Source organism: Cryptomeria japonica, chromosome 4 (assembly GCF_030272615.1).
Source record: "Cryptomeria japonica chromosome 4, Sugi_1.0, whole genome shotgun sequence".
Classification (NCBI taxonomy): Eukaryota; Viridiplantae; Streptophyta; class Pinopsida; order Cupressales; family Cupressaceae; genus Cryptomeria; species Cryptomeria japonica.
The window spans coordinates 657,076,116-657,095,340 of NC_081408.1; the positions used below are offsets into that span (position 1 = coordinate 657,076,116).

At 36.3% G+C, this 19,225-nt stretch overlaps 1 protein-coding gene across 3 annotated transcripts in view; it reads right to left on the reverse strand.

The window, feature by feature from the left end:
• Positions 1-18,927, reverse strand: part of LOC131053584 (chlorophyll a-b binding protein 7, chloroplastic) — a 61,996-nt gene extending 43,069 nt beyond the window's left edge. The window contains exons 1-2 of one of the 3 annotated variants that reach the window (XM_057988211.2): positions 18,601-18,927; positions 18,359-18,477 (exon numbers count right to left, since the gene is read on the reverse strand). In XM_057988211.2, coding sequence (XP_057844194.2) covers positions 18,359-18,477; positions 18,601-18,735 — 254 coding nt within the window. In that variant the 5' untranslated portion in view covers positions 18,736-18,927. Of the gene's footprint in view, positions 1-18,358; positions 18,526-18,600 lie in introns of all 3 variants that reach the window. The other 2 variants (XM_057988212.2, XM_057988210.2) reach the window with 2 other exon arrangements.
• Between the last annotated feature and the right edge of the window lie 298 nt (positions 18,928-19,225).

Here is a 19,225-nt window from a genome sequence, read left to right on the forward strand (position 1 = left end):
GCTGGAAAATGACAGAAGAACAGAGCCATTGTGGGAGAAAAAACGGGTTTAGAGGACCTAAAAACAGCACAAAAATACTAAAACCTGGGCTGAATGGGCAAACGCACGGATTGCAGAAGATACAAACGCAGGAATGGAGAAAACCTGCCCAAAAGAAAAACACGATAAGGGTTTTCACGATTTTGCAAAAATCTTCCAATGCCAGAAAACCCTCAAATGCACCAGGATGAAGGAAAATGGCTCACAAAAACTCCACGTGAAACCCACTACGAGAAACCCTCGAAAAATGCAAAGTCGATTTTGTTTTTATAAAAAAATGATTTTAAAAAATTTTGGGAATAAATTCCAAGAAAGAGGTCGCATATTTATTTATTTTAAATTCGCCAAATTATAAAACCCCATTGACCCGCTTTGATACCATGTAATGGTAATTGTATATTCAATAATGAAAACGGAGTTTACATATATAGGCAATTACATTACAATGTTTCTAAAAGAAACAAACGTAAACAAAAGCCAGAATTAGAAACTACCTAAACTAACTAAGATGACCATTAAAGAAAAATTACAAAATTTTAATATCTTCCTCCTTTGGAAGGTGTCCAAGTGGATCAGGTGGAGCACTGATGGTTGACATTGAAAATTTAAGTTGTATGTTTTGTTTACCTGTCCCTCTTTTTTGATGGCATTCTATGATTATACATTTATTGATGACAAACATTGTTCTCAATCCATTAACTCGTAATGTCCAAACAACAATTTTGGCAAACGATAGTCTAAAATTGCAACAAGTTTAATAAGTGCAACTAAATTTTGAGAAAATACAACAAAAGCCCTTTAGACTCACAAATGTATAGGATTTCTTAAGTTTTCTTAAAAAAGAACCCTCAAAAATCCATGAAAACATGCAAAAAAAAGGTATAGACATCTTAATACATCTATCATAAAAGCACCAAGAGATATCAAAGCTATATCTCTAAGATCTTTTTAATTAGATGTATTTAAGATATATGTGCTAGTTTAATCTACATTTATCTATATTCTTTTCTTTTCCTTCAATCTTTTTTAAATATAATAAATATTCTAAATTTATATGTAATTTATTATTTTACTCTATGTTACTAGGTTACTGCATGAAGGTCCCAAGTTCAGGTTCGAGTTTAGGTCTGGATTTGGTCAACTGTGAGGCTGTCCAAAGTCCTTTTTTTTGCATGCAAACTTGTCCTGGTCAATCCTGGGATGAATTTGGTGGGTTTCCACATCCAACCGGTGAGTTTCGCCATTTTTCTTTTATAATTTATTTTCCTTCAATCTTTTTTAAATATAATAAATATTCTAAATTTATATGTAATTTATTATTTTACTCTATGTTACTAGTTTACTGCATGAAGGTCCCAAGTTCAGGTTCGAGTTTAGGTCTGGATTTGGTCAACTGCGAGGCTGTCAAAAGTCCTTTTTTTTGGATGCAAACTTGTCCTGGTCAATCCTGGGATGAATTTGGTGGGTTTCCACATCCAACCGATGAGTTTCGCCATTTTTCTTTTATAATTTTTCAACTTTTTTCTTAAAGAAAAAAGTGCAATTTGCCCCCCCAAACCCTAAATGTGGTATAGATAACATCTAAAAAACAAAAACAAAACTCATTTCTCATATTGTGAATGAAAAACAAAAATATTATTCATCATTGCTAAACTTTTTTTCTTCTTTGCCATTGCACGAATAGAGTTGAAGATTGATTGGTGAGAGTTCAATACTGGTTGGTTTGCTATTCCAATGCATTTGCAAGAGTTCATTTGTTGCCAAGAAGATTGTAGAGGAAGAATTCTTCAAAAGAAGTAGGTTTTTTTCAAGTTTTTGGTTTTTTACAAGTAGGAATCTCACACACCACTTTAGAATGTGTAATTGCATCTTGCAAAGATAGATGATTTAAATGACTTTATTTGTGTGTTTGTTCAAATTCGAATGATGAATTTTATATGACTAATATTAAATGATATTTCTTTAAAAGTACAATTTATTCTGACATTGTATGTACTTTGTGTACATATGTGTAATTGGATGAAATATTGTACTTGTGTGTTCACTTTTGTATTTTGATAATAGTACATATATATTTATATAACTATATATGTGTGTGTGTGTGTGTGTATGAGTTCGAGTATCGATTCGATCATATACATGTATATATGTATATAATTATAATATATATATATATATCTAATTATCATGAAAATGAATAACTTTACTTCATAAATATTGAAATAATTGAGAGTATACATATATATAGATAGATAAATATATCGATATATATGTATATCGACTTGCAAATTGTATGCATTTATTACACCGAATAAGGAATGCGAAGTGGGAGTAGATGTTGATATTGACTATTCCACGTAGCATTCTATTTGGCAGACTTATTAAATAACATGTAATTAATATCAAAGCATATTGTATTACAAGGAGTCGTCGAGAATATATCGACTATGCTAAGTAACAAGCTCTTTTGTTTAGAACAAACGGGAGTCGATAGTAATATCGACTACCCCCTTTAATGATAGGAAGGGAGTCGGTATTGCTACTGACTGCCCACTCAAACCTCCACTTTCACATGCATTGAAATTGCCATATAATGTGGCATGAACAAACAGTTACGTGGATGACCAGCCCACACGATAATAATGAACTCAAACGATATGCCACATGCACGCAATATAACAGAGTTCGAATTCTGTTGGGACTATTATCATAACTATAACAATTAGAGGTGTCAAATATAAACTCAGATAACAATCCACCACTCGAAGAGATTGGCTCGAAAATAGGAAGAAATAAAGATTAGATCAGTATATATATAGACTGTTGTTTTGGTAAAAAAGAGGGAGAAGACAACGATAGTATAGAAAATAGTAAGAAATATGCAGAGAATAGTAATGATATAACAAAGAATAGAGAATGAAATGAAGAATAGCAAATAGAGAAGGAAGATTAGAGAATAGTGATGATAGAACAAAGGATTTGAACAGCATGGAGAAAGAAAAGCATTGGAAATCAAGGAGTATTGCAGTCAGAATTGGAAGAAGATTAGCATTGATCATATCAGAATTGGCTTATATTTCAGAGGTGGGCTCTTAAACGAGCAACAATTTGTTTTATTATAAAGAATAAGAATAGAATTATCTTGAGATTTGATTGTTTTAGATCTTTAGTGAACAAAAGAGTTCTATTTCTGAATAGTTTATTGCTTTAGAAGTCACAATGATTATATAAAATTTCGTTTGAAAAAGCCATATAGGTATGTGCAATTTAGAATTATCATTTCAGATCATGGAAAACATTTGTTAGTATCAAATTTGGGAAAAGAAGTAGATGGTCAAAAACATGTGGAAAGATAGAGAACTTATACATTCTAAACTTAAAAATTTGAAACCATAAGATGTATGATTACGCTATTTGGATTTTATGAGAAAAGATAAAAGAATGTGTACTCATAATTTCTATTTCTAAATATTACTTTTATCTATATGCTAAACATGCATACACGTGTTTCACCTTCTTATTTTTAATTCTTGCTCTTGAGTTACTTGAAAAGATAGAAGCAAAAGATTGTTTTCTTATTAGATGTAATTGGTTGTAAACAAAAAATTGTTTCTTCTATATCTCTTAAATGAAAGATTGTTTCTTTAAATATTGTAATTTTATTGAGAAGTTAAAATTGAGAAAAGAAAGATTGTTTTCTATGTACTTCTCCTGATTTCATATGAATACTAGAAAAGTTAGATATGTTTGTGTTTGTGGGAAAGTTACCTTCCGAGACGGGTGCCGAATGTGGAATTATAGAGAGAATAGTTTGTTTTTCTAAACTATATTTTATTGCTATGCATGGCATTATACTCGGCCGAGTAACTTATTGACAATTGAAATATATGGATATATTTTATGCTCTCTACCATATCCTTGATTGATCTTGCTTGTTTCTTAATGGAATTAGAAAATTGAAAATGCATGTATCATTCTAGGCACGCACCAGAGTCCATCTTGTCTATCGAATTCTTTTTGCTAAGCAATTCGTGCAGGGTCGGGTATACTTGATTGACCAAGAATTTCGGAGAAGTGTAAGCTTCAAGGTTGGGTGGAAAAAACACCTAAATCTTGTTTTCGTCTTCATTCTAAAGATTGCATTGAAGATGGCTTTGGATTGCAGATCAATGGACGCATCTCATCCTTTACTTCATATTTATTTTTCTTGTGTTTTTTTTTTTTGAACTTAAGGCATTGGAAAAGTCTAAGTATCGTACGTAGATATGATTGAGATACTACTACATTATCTTATTGAATAAAGAATCTTTATCTCTTTTTAGAAATCTTGTGTTTATTATGATAACGATGGAAGGATCATTTAGAGGAAAGAATGGAATAATGGAAGAAAATAGACTTATTAAAGGAATTATGAGTTTATTTAAGAATAAAGAGTATTTTGTTTTATTCTTGAATTTAGAACGTTTTACGTCTTTACATTAAAGCAGAAAGAATTAAGAATAACATATATATATATATAATCTGCAGTCTGCAAATATGGGAGTTAGCAAGTAATTGGTAGAAAATATGAATAAACGACATTATATAGACATAATCTTATATGTGAAATTGTGAATCAAAGCAGAGAGAATAAGCTATTAACAAATTAGACAGCAGTTTACATGCATGGCATTTTGAATTGACTGAGTTATTATTTGTCTTCCATTTCATAGGAAGTAGGAATATTATATAGATAATGTATTGCTACTGTTGTATATATTTATGTATGTTGTTACTCTTGCTACTATGTTGTCTACACATAATAGAATACATATAATGATTCCTTTAAAGCTATCATCCAATCTGCCGTCCAATTATAAGGGGAGATAGCACATATGAGGAATGCAAGTAGCTAGGAAGCCATTCCGGTAGAGACACCCCAAGTGGGGCTGGGAGGCCGAATGACGGATGTCATTCAATGCTCCTGGGCTGGATGGAACAGTGTAATGTCCCAGATCAGGGATTAACAGTAATAATTCTATTTAATATGTTTATAGTATCTATCAATTCTATTTTAAGGAGACATTTCTGATTAAATCTGAGAATATAATTCCGTATTGATCATTGACTAGCATTAATTGATTATTATGCGTGGATTTACAATAAAGGGAAGACTCATAACATAAGTCAGATCATACCTTAAGCCTGCAACCGATAGCTTGATTATGGATAACCCTGCAATCACAAGGATGTACACACACAATACCTACAGCATATACATATTATGAGTCGATGTAATAACACTAACATATAGACAGGAGAAAGTACCTTGGACTAAATGGGAGAGCAAGGGCTGCTTGCCTACCAGATCCAAGGGCTGGTTACTCTTAACCCCCTTGCTAGATGGGTAGTTCCCCTATGCTTCCAACTTAATCCTTAATACCTTCAGACACTCAGACTTCACCTCTGTCTCGGGCAGACTGGCAGGGAAATTGTAATAGGCCTCTTGACTCCATGGGTCTCTGACCACATGGCAGCCCCTCGTGGCAACTGTTAACTGTCTCCAATGCTCTCACCAAGATAGAGATAAACTTGACAGTCTAACAACTCTACCATGTATTCAGACTTAATTCACACATATAATTCTTGTAATCAGATTGTATAATTATTTTCAATATTGCAACGCTAACAGTATGTGTAATCAGACAGAATTAAGTAGACCGTAAATAGATTATATAAACAACTTACAGAACCATGCCATCATGGGTATAAATTTCTAAGTCCTAATATTGTTGGCAACAGTCACTGTGCCTGTATAATATATTAATAACGGCCAGTGATCTTATGTGACCATACGGTGGTTATAGAACACTGTCTTACCTAGATTTATATCCAACTTGGTAAGACTGGTATGGAGAAAGTAACTGGTTCCTTTACCTCATGAGTCCAATGACCATATGAAAGCCCCTCGTCACCACTCGAAACCTTCTCCATACTCTTCCCAAGATGGACATATTAACAGTTCCTAAAACTCCAACAAGCAGCATTCATATAATTACACAGCATATGCTCTCAGACATATTCAAACAGTATATATATATATATATATATATATATATATATAAACTTCTAGAACGGTATTAATTCACCATAAACATACACTTAACATTCCAGTATCCTGGATATTATTAATACTGATACTAATCTGAATAATATGACATTATTAAATGCTGATACTGTTCTGAAGTAATATGATATTATTAATGCCAATATTAATCTGAATATTATGATATTATTGATGCTGATAATAATCTGAATAATATGATATTATTGATGCTGATATTAATCTGAATAATATAGATGCTAAACGTGTGCTGTGAATTCTATAAAAGCAGGGAAGTACTTTCTTACATGTTTGTGGTGAAGAAGAGTCAGACCTTTACGTATCTGCTTGGTCTGAAGTCCTCCTAAAGTTATTCTTCATTTTCACTTGATGCCTTCACAAATGAGTCGATCTCCTGATATTTTACATGGTGAGATGAAAAGACACAACCTTTGTTATCATCACATCCATTACAAAGGAGTCATCCCTTGAATAATTCACTGCTTTTGGTAACTTGCTGTTATGGCACTTAATTAAGGAGTCGCTGCCAAGTAATCCCTACCTTAATAAATGTATTTGGCTCCCCTTTAACGAATTGTTGCTGATAATTCCCTTTGATTAACTCGGCCCTTGCTGCTCTTTTATTTCAGTCAGCCTAATTTATTTATTTCAACACCTAGGTTATTTTACAAGGTCAGCCCTAGGAATTTCCATTAACTCATCATCTAAATTTCATCCATTAAAGCTGCAATCAGTCATAAAGGGCAGGGGCATGACAATATTCGCAACAAATGGTGAAAGCAATTAATGAGAGTCCAAAAGGGTACAAGGACTCCAATTATGATGTAGCACCTTATTGGAAAAAAAAGGTGAAGTTTGTAGAGGAATCCTTGAAGCCCATAAGGGATCTATGATGTCCCCTTCTAGTTGACATCTGTCAGCTGAGTAGATTAGCCTATCACTAGCCCTCGTAGGCTGATGAGGTTGGTTAGACGGTCTCCCGGAGATTGATTCTTCATCTTCAGAGTGAGCATTACAGGACTGGCTTTCGTTTGAGGTCTCTAGGACTCCATTTGAGACACTTTCTATTTTTAGCAATCCTGCTATTTTTAGCCAGTGGGTTGGGCAGTGGCAGAGTATGGCTTGGCAGTCTCCAATTCTGACGGTAGGCAATTCTGATGGATACTTACAGAGATATTGATATTTAATTACTTTAATTAAATATTAAATGGCGAACTTTAATGTTTTAATATTTTTAAGTCACTTTCAATTATAACTTAAGTGAGGGTTTATTTCTCATCGGATGGGGCCACTTTTGTATTAAACTGAAAAGAGATTTATTTTTGAAGCTTCAAAAGACAAAAATAAATATTAAAAGTTAAAACATTATTTAATGCCAAATCGTACTTTTCTTGGGAATCGCACCAAACCCTAAAGGGAAGAGATAAAAGAAGTTTTTAGGTCTTCTTTTCATTATGTGAAGATTTGATATTGAGTTTGCTCTGAGGAGATTTTGGCTTGAGGGTTTCAGTAGGGGTTTCTTCCTACAAATGATCTGAGAGTATCGGTACAGGGAAACGGTGGATTTTTGTGCAACAGCATTAGAGGCTGTGAAATATCAGTTGATTTTGCTTTCAGTTGGTTTTATCCAAAAACCAAGATTGGGAGGATTAGACAGGTTTTCATTCATTTTATGCAAAGGAGTTACTGCAGCCACAGAGTCAAAGCAGAGGCAGAAAGGAGTGTGTTTACAGTTGGGTTTTTGGTGCATGCATGGCCTGCAGATCTGTCGTACCTTTCTTCCTAGAAAGGGTTCGATTTTGTTGAGGGAGGATTCCAAAAATTCTGAAATAAATCCTAAAGGGGATGCCTAGCTGGTAGCTCCAGTTTGAAATGCTAAATTCACCATTTCGGGTAGTTGGGACTGTTAAATAATTTTGTTGTCATTTATTTACTGTTGTACGGCAGCAAGGACAAATAAGGGGTTTCATAAATTTGAGGTATTTGACAATAAATCTTCCTGGTCTTGTCTGATTTCTTTATTGAAGGTGTTTATGCAAATTGGATGTAATAAGGGTTTGATAATCCTAATTCTATGAAGTTCAATTAATTTCCAGCTCTTTCCAATGTTGTTTTTCGCATACTATTTGTTCAAAACTAGCCTTGTTGTTAGAAATTGCAAAATACAAAACATAAAACGCAACAGGTTCAACTAAACCTCCGTTGTCTGAGTTGAGAACCCTTGGTAGGTTCTTATAGTGGTATCAGAGATAAATCTTGTCATCCTAAGGGTTTAGAAGTTACATGCAGTCACAGGAAGCGGGTTCACACAGGTATTACACACGCAGAAGAGCCCTCCTTGAAGGAGAACATAGTCTTAACAGGCAGTCAAACACTATGGGTGATAGGCATACAGGCAGCCCACCCAAAGGCCACAGAGCTGAGAATGAGGAGACAAGAGAATTTGTTAGGACTATGGCTACGGGGCAGCAACAGGTTGCTCAAGCTTTACAGGCACTCACCACCATGATGGAGCGTATGAATCCTCCAAACCGACACAATCAGGAACCAGAGGATAATAAGAGTGTAGCCAATATTCCTAGACCTCACAGGGCAGCTACACGCACAGTTGACAGGCCTAATTTCTTGGTAGAGGAACCTGAGGATGTTGCTAGAGCTGAGGCAGAGCCTGTCTTTGTTGATAATGTCATGACAGTACATGATGAGTGGAGTCTTCTTCCACCTGATGTTAGGCAGAATCTGAATTTTGATCAATTCATGAGGCAAAAACGGGAGGTAGAGAGGAACAAGCAAGAGAGGAGGCCTCGTTTCCAACATACAGATCTTGAGTTTGCCACAAGCAAGCTCACTCTACCTTATTATGATGGTAGCGGTGCAGTTACAGCTAGGTCCTAGATCCATAAACTGGATACATACTTCACACTGAGACACATGATTGAAAGGGATGCAATTAAGTTTGAAACCTTACATTTGGACGGTACTGCACATGAGTGGTGGTATAATGGACTCATCACTCTCCAACATGATGAGATTACGACCTATCAGGAGTTTGTTGATTTGTTAGTGGAAAGGTTTGATAAGAAAGACCCAAAGTCTTACTTCTATGAGTTAGCACAGCTGAAACAAACAAGGAATTTGGAGGTGTATGTTTCAGAGTTTTTAAAATTGTCATGCATGGTAAATAACATGTCAAATCAGCGGTTAGTAGTCTTGTTTAAAGAGGGACTCATGGAGCCTTTGAGAGGTTGGTTCAAAGCATTTGATCCCCCAACACTTCTACTTTCCATTAAAAAGGCACGAAGTATGGATGTGACAGCCACTCAGAACAAATTTGGGTCAAAAGGATCAACGTCTTTCAAAGATAATAAGAATTACAGCAAAGGGAAGGAAAAATCAGACTTTAGAAATGATTACAAAAGGAAGACGGCAGCTCCCCCCTTAGATCATGAGACACTTAACGATTTGAGGCAGAAAAAACTAGGTTTTTATTGCAAAGGTCCATATGATGTCAACCATGACTATCCTTTGAGGCCTAAGGGCAAGGCAAACAGAGTAATGTGGGCATATTATGAAGATTCAGAATCTGATCAAGAAGGTCAACCTGCTGGTTATGATGATTTAGAGGCTGAAAATGACACACGGGGTCCTCCGAGACTTGATAAGATGGATGCAGAAGGTGATGCACACCTTAAGGAGGCACTCCTCACTAGTATTCAGCAGGAAGGGTCATTCAGAATGAGAGGAGTACTTGCTGGTCAAAAATTTATTACCCTACTAGATACTGGAGCCACACATAACTTTATTGATGTCAGGTTAGTTGAGAAGAGAGGAATCCAAACAGAGGAGTTTGAGGGCATCCGTGTGAGGGTGGCAAATGGTTACACTTTAAAGTGTAACAGGATGATTACACAACTCCCATTGCGTGTAAACAATTATGAGTTTAAAACTGATTTCTATGTGGTTCAAATGGGTGATACAGATTTGGTCCTTGGTATGAGGTGGTTGCATGAGCTAGGCAAGTTTACACTTGACTTGCAGGAGATGGAGATGTCTTTCACTATTGATGGAAAGACACATGTGCTGAAAGCTATTAAGGACAGCAACTTTAGGATGATTACACTCAGGCGGATGGAGAGGCTTGTACGCCACGATCAGACTGAGTGTATGATTATGCCTATACAGCAGGATGCTCAAAAAGTTGAATATCATCCTGACATTCAGATACTGAGAACCAAACATAACAAGGTTTGCAGTGACATACCATCAGAGAGGCCACCAAATAGGGGTTTTGAGCACATCATTGAGCTAGAGGAGGGTGCGAAGCCAGTGATGATTACTCCATCCAGACATCCGAAGCACCTGAAAGATGAAATAGAGAAAACCATACAGGAGCTTCTGGCTATGGGACATATTCGGCCTAGTAAGTCCCCCTTTGCTTCTTCAGTTGTTTTGGTGAAGAAGAAGGATGGCACATTGTGGATGTGTATTGATTACAAGGTCCTTAATAAGCGGACGATCAAAAACAGATATCCAATTCCGCGTATTGATGAGCTCATAGATGAGTTACATGGTGCCTGTTATTTTTCAAAGATTGATTTGAGATCAGGCTATCACCAGATTAGTGTCCGTGAGCAGGATATTGAGAAGACTGCTTTTCGTTGTCATTATGGACATTTTGAGTTTGTGGTTATGCCATTTGGGCTAACCAATGCACCTGCTACTTTCCAGTCCACAATGAACAAAGTCTTCAGACATCAGTTGAGGAAATCAGTATTGGTGTTCTTTGATGATATATTGGTTTACAGTCGTACTTGGGAGGAGCACCTCAGTCACTTAGATACAGTTTTGAGCATTCTGGGTAGGGAGTCCTTGTATGCCAAGGAATCCAAATGTGACCTTGGAATGACTGAGTTATTGTACTTGGGCCATATTATCAATGCAGAGGGAGTGTGGATGGATCCAGAGAAGATCTGTGCTATTGTAGATTGGCCTACTCCAGTGAACCTTACTCAGTTGCGTGGGTTCTTGGGCCTATGTGGTTTCTATCGTCGTTTTGTTAACGGTTATTCGTGCCATGCAACACCTTTGACAAACTTGATGAAGAAGGGTGCCTTCTTATGGACTCCTGAGGCCCAGGAGTGTTTTGATAGGTTCAAGGAGCTCATGACTTCATGTCCAGTACTTGCTACACTTGACTTCTCAAAGTCATTTGAGTTACAATGTGATGCCTCTGGTGAGGGCATTGGGGCGGTGCTTATGTCGGACAAGCACCCTATTGCATATGAGAGTAGGAAACTTCGTGGACCTAACAAGATTTATAGCATTTATGATAAGGAAATGTTGGCCATAATGCATGCACTGTCCAAGTTTAGACAATACTTAATGGGCAACAAGTTCTACATTAAGACTGACCACAATAGTTTGAGACATTTCCTTGGGCAGCGTGACTTAAATGACAGGCAACAAAAGTGGGTCAGCAAACTTCAGGCTTATAACTTTGATATTTCCTATATCAAAGGTACACAAAATGTAGTTGCAGATGCCTTGTCACGTCATTCCCACCTGAGTTCTATGGTCCAGATAGCAAAGGATTGGCAGCATATTATATTGGCAGAGTATGCCAAAGATAGATGGGTTGCAGGTGTGATAGAGGGATCAGTAGTGGACAGCAGGTATACAGTTGTAAATGACTTCATCATTTACAAGGGGAGAGTGTACTTGATCCTAGGGTCAGAGTTGAGTAGGGTATTGCGGTTCTTTCATGATGAACCGATGGCAGAACATCCCGGGTTTTTCAAAACCTACAGGCAGGTTCGTGAGCACTTCACTTGGAAAGGGCTCAAGGCGGATGTTCTACAGTATGTTAGAGAGTGCCTTGTTTGTCAGCAGAATAAACAGGAGCATACATACCCTGCTGGTTTACTTCAGCCACTTCAATTCCTAACAGGAAGTGGGAATGTCTATCTATAAATTTCATCACAGGGTTGCCGAGAGCACAAGGACGTGATTGCATATTTGTGGTTGTGGATCACTTGACGAAGTATGCCCACTTCTATCCGATTACCACCACTTATTCAAGTATTCAGGTAGCAGAGTTGTTCTTCAGAGAGGTATTCAGATTACATGGCTTGCCTCGAACTATTGTCAGTGATAGGGATACTCAGTTTTTGAGCCACTTTTGGCAAGAGTTTTTTAGACTCTATGGGACCGAGCTTACACCGAGCACCAGTTACCACCCTCAGACTAATGGTCTGACTAAGATAGTTAATAAATGGGTGGAGGGATACCTCAGGAACTATATTTCAGGGCAGCAAAAGGCGTGGGTGAAGTGGATTTACCTCTATGAGTATTGTTACAATACCACTCACCACATGTCCATTCAGATGACACCATTTACAGCATTGTACGGGTATGAGCCTCCTAGTTTAATTGACTTATTGCTGAGTGACAGTAGGGTGCCTAGTGCGGGAGACATGCTACAGGAGAGCCAGGACATTGTGAAGACTCTTAAGGAGAATATAGCCAAGGCACATAATAAGCAAAAGCAATATGCTGATCAGAAGAGGACAGAGAGGTCATTTGAGGTAGGAGACATGGTGTATTTGATGTTGCAACCATATCGACAGTCTACTCTGAGGAGGAGTGGAGCAGAGAAGCTCAAGCCATGATATTATGGCCCTTTCAGAGTGACCGGGCATATAGGTGAGGTGGCTTATGAGTTGGATTTACCAGCAAATAGCAAAGTACACAATGTGTTTCACGTGTCACGTCTCAAAAAGGCATTGGGACACCGTATTGTTCCTTCTACAGTTTTACCACCCCTGGATGATGAGGGGAAGTTGATACTTGTACCTGAGGCTATCATTGAGTTCAGGGAGAGGAATTTCAGAAGACGTACTATCACAAAGTACTTGGTGAAATGGAAGGATTTGCCGGTAGAGGATGCTACTTGGGAGAGCAAGGAGATTTTATAGCATCCGGAGTTGAGATTGCTTGAGGACAAGCAATTTCAGGAGGGGCAGACTATGATGTCCCCTTCTAGTTGACATCTGTCAACCGAGTAGATTAGCCTATCACTGACCCTCGTAGGCTGATGAGGTTGGTTAGAGGGCCTCCCGGAGATTGATTCTTCATCTTCAGAGTGAGCATTACAGGACTACCTTTCATTTGAGGTCTCCAAGACTCCGTTTGAGACACTTTCTATTTTTAGCAGTCCTGCTATTTTTAGCCAGTGGGTTGGGCAGTGGCAGAGTATGGCTTGGCAGTCTCCAATTCTGACGGCAGGCAATTCTGATGGATACTTACAAAGATATTGATATTTAATTACTTTAATTAAATATTAAATGGCGAACTTTAATGTTTTAATATTTTTAAGTCACTTTAAGTTATAACTTAAGTGAGAGTCTATTTCTCATCGGATGGGGCCACTTTTGTATTAAACTGAAAAGAGATTTATTTTTGAAGCTTCAATAGTCAAAAATAAATATTAAAAGTTAAAACATCATTTAATGCCAAATCGTACTTTTCTTGGGAATCGCGCCAAACCCTAAAGGGAAGAGATAAAGGAAATTTTTAGGTCTTCTTTTCATTATGTGAAGATTTGATATTGATTTTTCTCTGAGGAGACTTTGGCTTGAGGGTTTCAGCAGGGGTTTCTTCCTGCAGATGATTTGAGAGTATCGGTACAGGGAAACGGTGGATTTCTATGCAACAGCATTAGAGGCTGTGAAATATCCGTTGATTTTGCTTTCAGTTGGTTTTATCTAGAAACCAAGATTGGGCCGATTAGACAAGTTTTCATTCATTTTATGCAAAGGGTTTACTGCAGCCATAGAGTCAGAGCAGAGGTAGAAAGGAGTGTGTTTACAACTGCGTTTTTGGTGCATGCATGGCCTGAAGATCTGTCATACTTTTCTTCCTAGAAAGGGTTCGCTTTTGTTGAGGGAGGATTCCAAAATTTCTGAAATAAATCCTAAAGGGAACGCCTAGCTGGTAGCTCCAATTTGAAATGCTAAACTCACCATTTCGAGTAGTTGGGACTATTAAAAAATTCTGCTGTCATTTATTTACTGTTGTACGGCAGCAAGGATAAATAAGGGGTTTCATAAATTTGAGGTATTTGACAATAAATCTTCCTGGTCTTGTCTGATTTCTTTATTGAAGGTGTTAATGCAAATTGGATGTAATAAGGGTTTGATAATCCTAATTCTATGAAGTTCAATTAATTTCCAGCTCTTTCCAATGTTGCTTTTCGCATACTATTTGTTCAAAACTAGCCTTGTTGTTAGAAATTGCAAAATACAAAACATAAAACGCAACAGGTTCAACTAAACCTTCGTTGTCTGAGTTGAGAACCCTTGGTAGGTTCTTACAGGATCTGTGTACCAAAACAAGAATGACCATAACTTCTAATGGATGGAAAGAAGCAAGAAATTGGCTATTGATCAATGTTACTGCAATGTCCCCCAAAGGGGCAATGTTTTTGAGAGCAATAGATTGTGAAGAGGAGGTGAAGGATGGTGCATTTATTGCTAGCATTCTTTGTCAAGCCATTGAGAAAGTGGACCATCAAAATGTTATGCGAGTTATAATAGAGAATGCTATATATTGCAGAGTGGCTAGGTTATTGGTTGAGGAGCATTATTCACACATTTTTTGGACACATTGGGATGTCCATTCCCTCAACCTTATGCTACAAAAATTGGCACCAAAACTAATTGGATCAAACAAGAATATGCTAAGGTTGAAGAGATACAAATGTTCATCACCAACCACCATATATCACAAGGCATATTTAGAAGATTCTCAAAATTGGAGTTGTTAAAGGTAAGTTAAATATATTTCACTTTAGTAAACCTTTTAATATTATTTTAATTTCAGTTCTTGTAAATTTTTATTTTTTCATTTTGATTTTCAAATAGGTTGTTAAGACTCATTTTTCCTCCAACAAAATTTTGTTGATAAGACTTGTAAAGGTTTGTGAGGCACTTTCTAACATGGTCATCAGTGCAAATTGGTCCGTATGGAGACAACCTAGCACTACAAGGGCAGCAAAGGTTAAGCAATTGATCCTAGCTGACAATTGGCGGGATTGTGTTGAGTATCTCCTCAATTTTATTCAGTCCATATTGAGCATGATCCATCATATCACCATGGATAGGCCTTGTTTAGGTGAGATATATGATGCCATAGACTCAATGATTGAAAAAGATGAAATCCATCATAAATGCAAAATTTCTTCAAACAACTACAAAAAAACATTGAAGAGAGATAGAACAAAATAACCACTCTACTACATCTTCTTGCCTTTGCATCGAGTCTCAAATATTATAGTGTTGAGCTCACTTCTGTGTCAACAAGAATTTCCCCATATAGAGATGTTAAAGTCAATCAAGGGTACAAGGCAGCACTTCGTAGACTTTTCATTGATTTTGACATGCGGAAGGCAATGAGAGTTGAGTTCATGGATTTTGCACACTCTGTTGACATTAGTATTGATGCACTTCGAGATAAGTACAAGGTTGATGCTCATGGATGGTGGCATTTTCATGGCCAATCATTCACACACAAACAACCTCTTGCAATCAAAAATTTATAGCAAGTTTTTAAAAAAATATTTAATCTTTTAAGTTCTATTTATATTTTAATTTTATAATTTAAATTTTGTAAATTTCATATTTTTTTCTTAATAGATTGCTAGTTCATCTACATCTGAGAGGAATTGGAGCACATACTCCTTCATCCACCCAGTAAAGCGCAATGGATTACACTCAAAAGAGGCAAAGGACTTGGTGTATGTGCATTCAAACTTGAAACTTCTTACACACACACAAAGTGGTTACAAGGAAGTGGGATATCAAGCCAAAGCATATTAACTTGGATGCTTCCACTTCCCACTTTTCTGCACTTGATGTTGACAATGAGCCAACTAGCAAGCATGAGAGCGCTAGTGCTAGTGTGAGCGTCGGTGTCAATGCCAATGGCACTACTTGTGGTTCTTCTAATTTTCTAGTTACCTACATCATCTAATATGGATGGTGATGATGATATTTTTTAAGACCCATATGATGATTTTTTATCAATGATGGTTGATTGTTGACACTAGACATTATTAATTTTTAACTTTAATATATATATCACGACATTCAAGTTTGACTAATATTTGACTATTAATATGGTGGTTTTATTTATTATATAATATAAGATGCTCTGTGTGGTGTATTGTGAATTTAATTACTGCTGCAAATATGTGTATATTGCTGATTTTTATATGTTTTTGTATGGACAAACCCAAAATGAACCCAACCTCAAAAAAAATTGACCAAACCCACAAGCTGAACCCTTGAACCCAAACCAGTACCAAGACTCATAACTTAAGACTTATAATTATGAAACAGTACATAATAATATATAAATAAATAATATGTACTTTATTTTTCTAATTTTAAAAAAGTCAAATAAATTATTTACTGAATATTTAACTATACAATTATTTTGAAAGTATTATTTATTATATAACTTACTAAAGCACATAAGTATTTCATTAAAATTACTTTGTTAACTATAGTTAAATGAAAATTATCATTATAATGTCCCCACTTTGAAATATAATATAATAATAAAATTAAAATACAAAAGAATAAAATAGAAATTAGATTAAAATATAAAAAAATATAATTAAAGTTAATTAAAGTTAATGAATGGTCAAAAGTCATGAAATGATAAGTTGCGACTCCCTCAAATATGAGGTATAAAAGGGAGAAGAGAACTCATTTGAAGGGGGCATAATTTGGGAATCAAAAGTGCAAATCTGATTTAAATAAGAAGTGCAGTTCTGATTGTGAAAGGATGTGTCCCTTTCAAAGGGTGGAAATAATGAAGAGTTGCACTCTTTCAAAGGGTGCTAATGGTGAAAGGGTGTGTCTCTTGCCAAAGGGTATAAATGATGAAGAGGTGTGACCTCTCCCTCACATTGAGAGATATAAAGGAAAGGCATCAAAAGCATCCAGGGACATCACCATCAATCAGATCAGATCAGAACTGTTATTAAGTTACAGGCAGTAATATCCTTGTTCTTGGTGGTATGCATGGGGATGTGCTTAATATATGAAGCCTGATAATGTTCTTATGCAGAATTTTATAGTAATATTAATAAAGACTGCAATATGTATGACAGTCATACTTAATTTCATATACATTCATAATACATTAGAAGTTAGTGTACTCATAGCCCATTCCTTAATCATTCACTCTTGCCCCTCATGAGGATAGGTCGGTTTTGTTAGGGAGAGGCAGAGTAATAGCTCACAAGATAGGTAAGCCCAAGATGGGATATGGATGGAGTCCTGAAACCTTGAGGGAGCCTACTTGTAGACTGGTTTCCAAGCACCCTATGACAAGTAATTCCCCATCCTCCGTTAGGGTTGATGATTAGGAAAGAAGTAAGGATTGGGGCTTAAGTATAGTAACTGTCAAATGTATTGTGAATCTTAATTGTTCCTTAATTTTATAATCTGATTTAAGACATAATAATGCATAGTGATGTATATTAATCATTGGGAATTGGCAGCCTCCCAATAGGGGACATTACAATCATGCACACAAATAACAATTTTATAGAGTCCTTAAACTTTTATATATCAGTCGTATGTTTTATTTATTTTGCATTTTTAATATTTTTCTATATCAGCTGTTTAATCATTTTTGATAATACGCTCAAACCATTAAACTCCACCCCTTACTGCCAATGTAGTTATGCCTTTCAGCGTAATTAAAATCATGGGCTAAGTAAGTAGTCTTGATCAAGTTGTAAAGCAGAGGAATTAACATAAGGAAAGCCTAAATCCAAAACCTGCTAGAAAAGTTCCCGGTCGTAGTAAAATGGCCCACCCTTGAGTTTATCTCCAGTTAATTGTGGCATGTTAGCCTCCGGGTATATTATTAAAATTGAGAACAATTAAGATCTTATCCATGGAGAATTGAAAGTATCATCAGTAGTTATTAGAGAATTCGGGGGCTGGAGTTTTCTATTAGTATAGAACAGTAGGCGAATGTCTCAATCTTTAACAAACAGAAATCTCTGTAGTATGGGGTTAATTTTAAAGGAAACATATGGAATTTAACATGGAAACTTTAAAAATTTGGCGAATCTTACCCTGACAAAACCTAACCTAGACACAGTAATGAAAAGATGAAAGAATGAAGGTGAGCAGCTACCTGTCATTTCTAGCTCTGCTCAAGGCAGCTTCTCTCTGAGGAGCTTCCTTGATGGCCGACAACTTGGTCTGTTGCATTCTGTCCTGTAATTGCGCTCCCAACGGACTGTTCGCAATTGCCTTCACTGCAGTAAAGGGAATTGCAGAGAATATCAAAACCCCAGCAAGCTGCACAATGCGCGGTTTTAAAAGTCACCACAACTTCAAACTGCCTTTCACATTCATAAGTATCAATAGAAATACCTCTTGCCAGGAAGCCCTGCATGGTTGAATTCGATGCCTGGATTTATTGAGCGAGAGGAAGTTGACAGAGGTATTAAATTTCCGGGGCTTGAAGGAAGTGTGTAAATTAGCTGGTGTGCCTGTGGCCATTGCCATATTCAAAGGTGATATCAGGGACTTCCCTTCTTTCGATTTGTTTTGGAAATCATTTCAATATTCACGCCCCCCAGATATATTGAACACTCTCCACCCATTCCTTTAGGGAATTAAAGATTTAGTCGAAACAATTATGATAAATTAAAATTTTAGATGTAAGGTTGTTACTTCCCTTTAGCAGACAGTTCGCTGCCATTCGAGATATGGTATCTCTATAGAGAATTTAATGGACAAATGCTTACATTGTTTAAAGTCATACCATATTTTAGATCCACTAGGATTATATGAGATCGGAGAAGAAATGGGTATTTGCAAGTTGAACATTACGCTTGGTGACATATAATTAAATTTAATGAATCTTATAATGTGCAAGTATGGGTTTCATACTATTTAAATCGTGTGATTTTATTTGTTAGCTTTATAATCAAAAAAAAAAAAAAAAAATTAGTATGATAGAATATGTCTTGATCAATAAATTGGTAAGGTCATT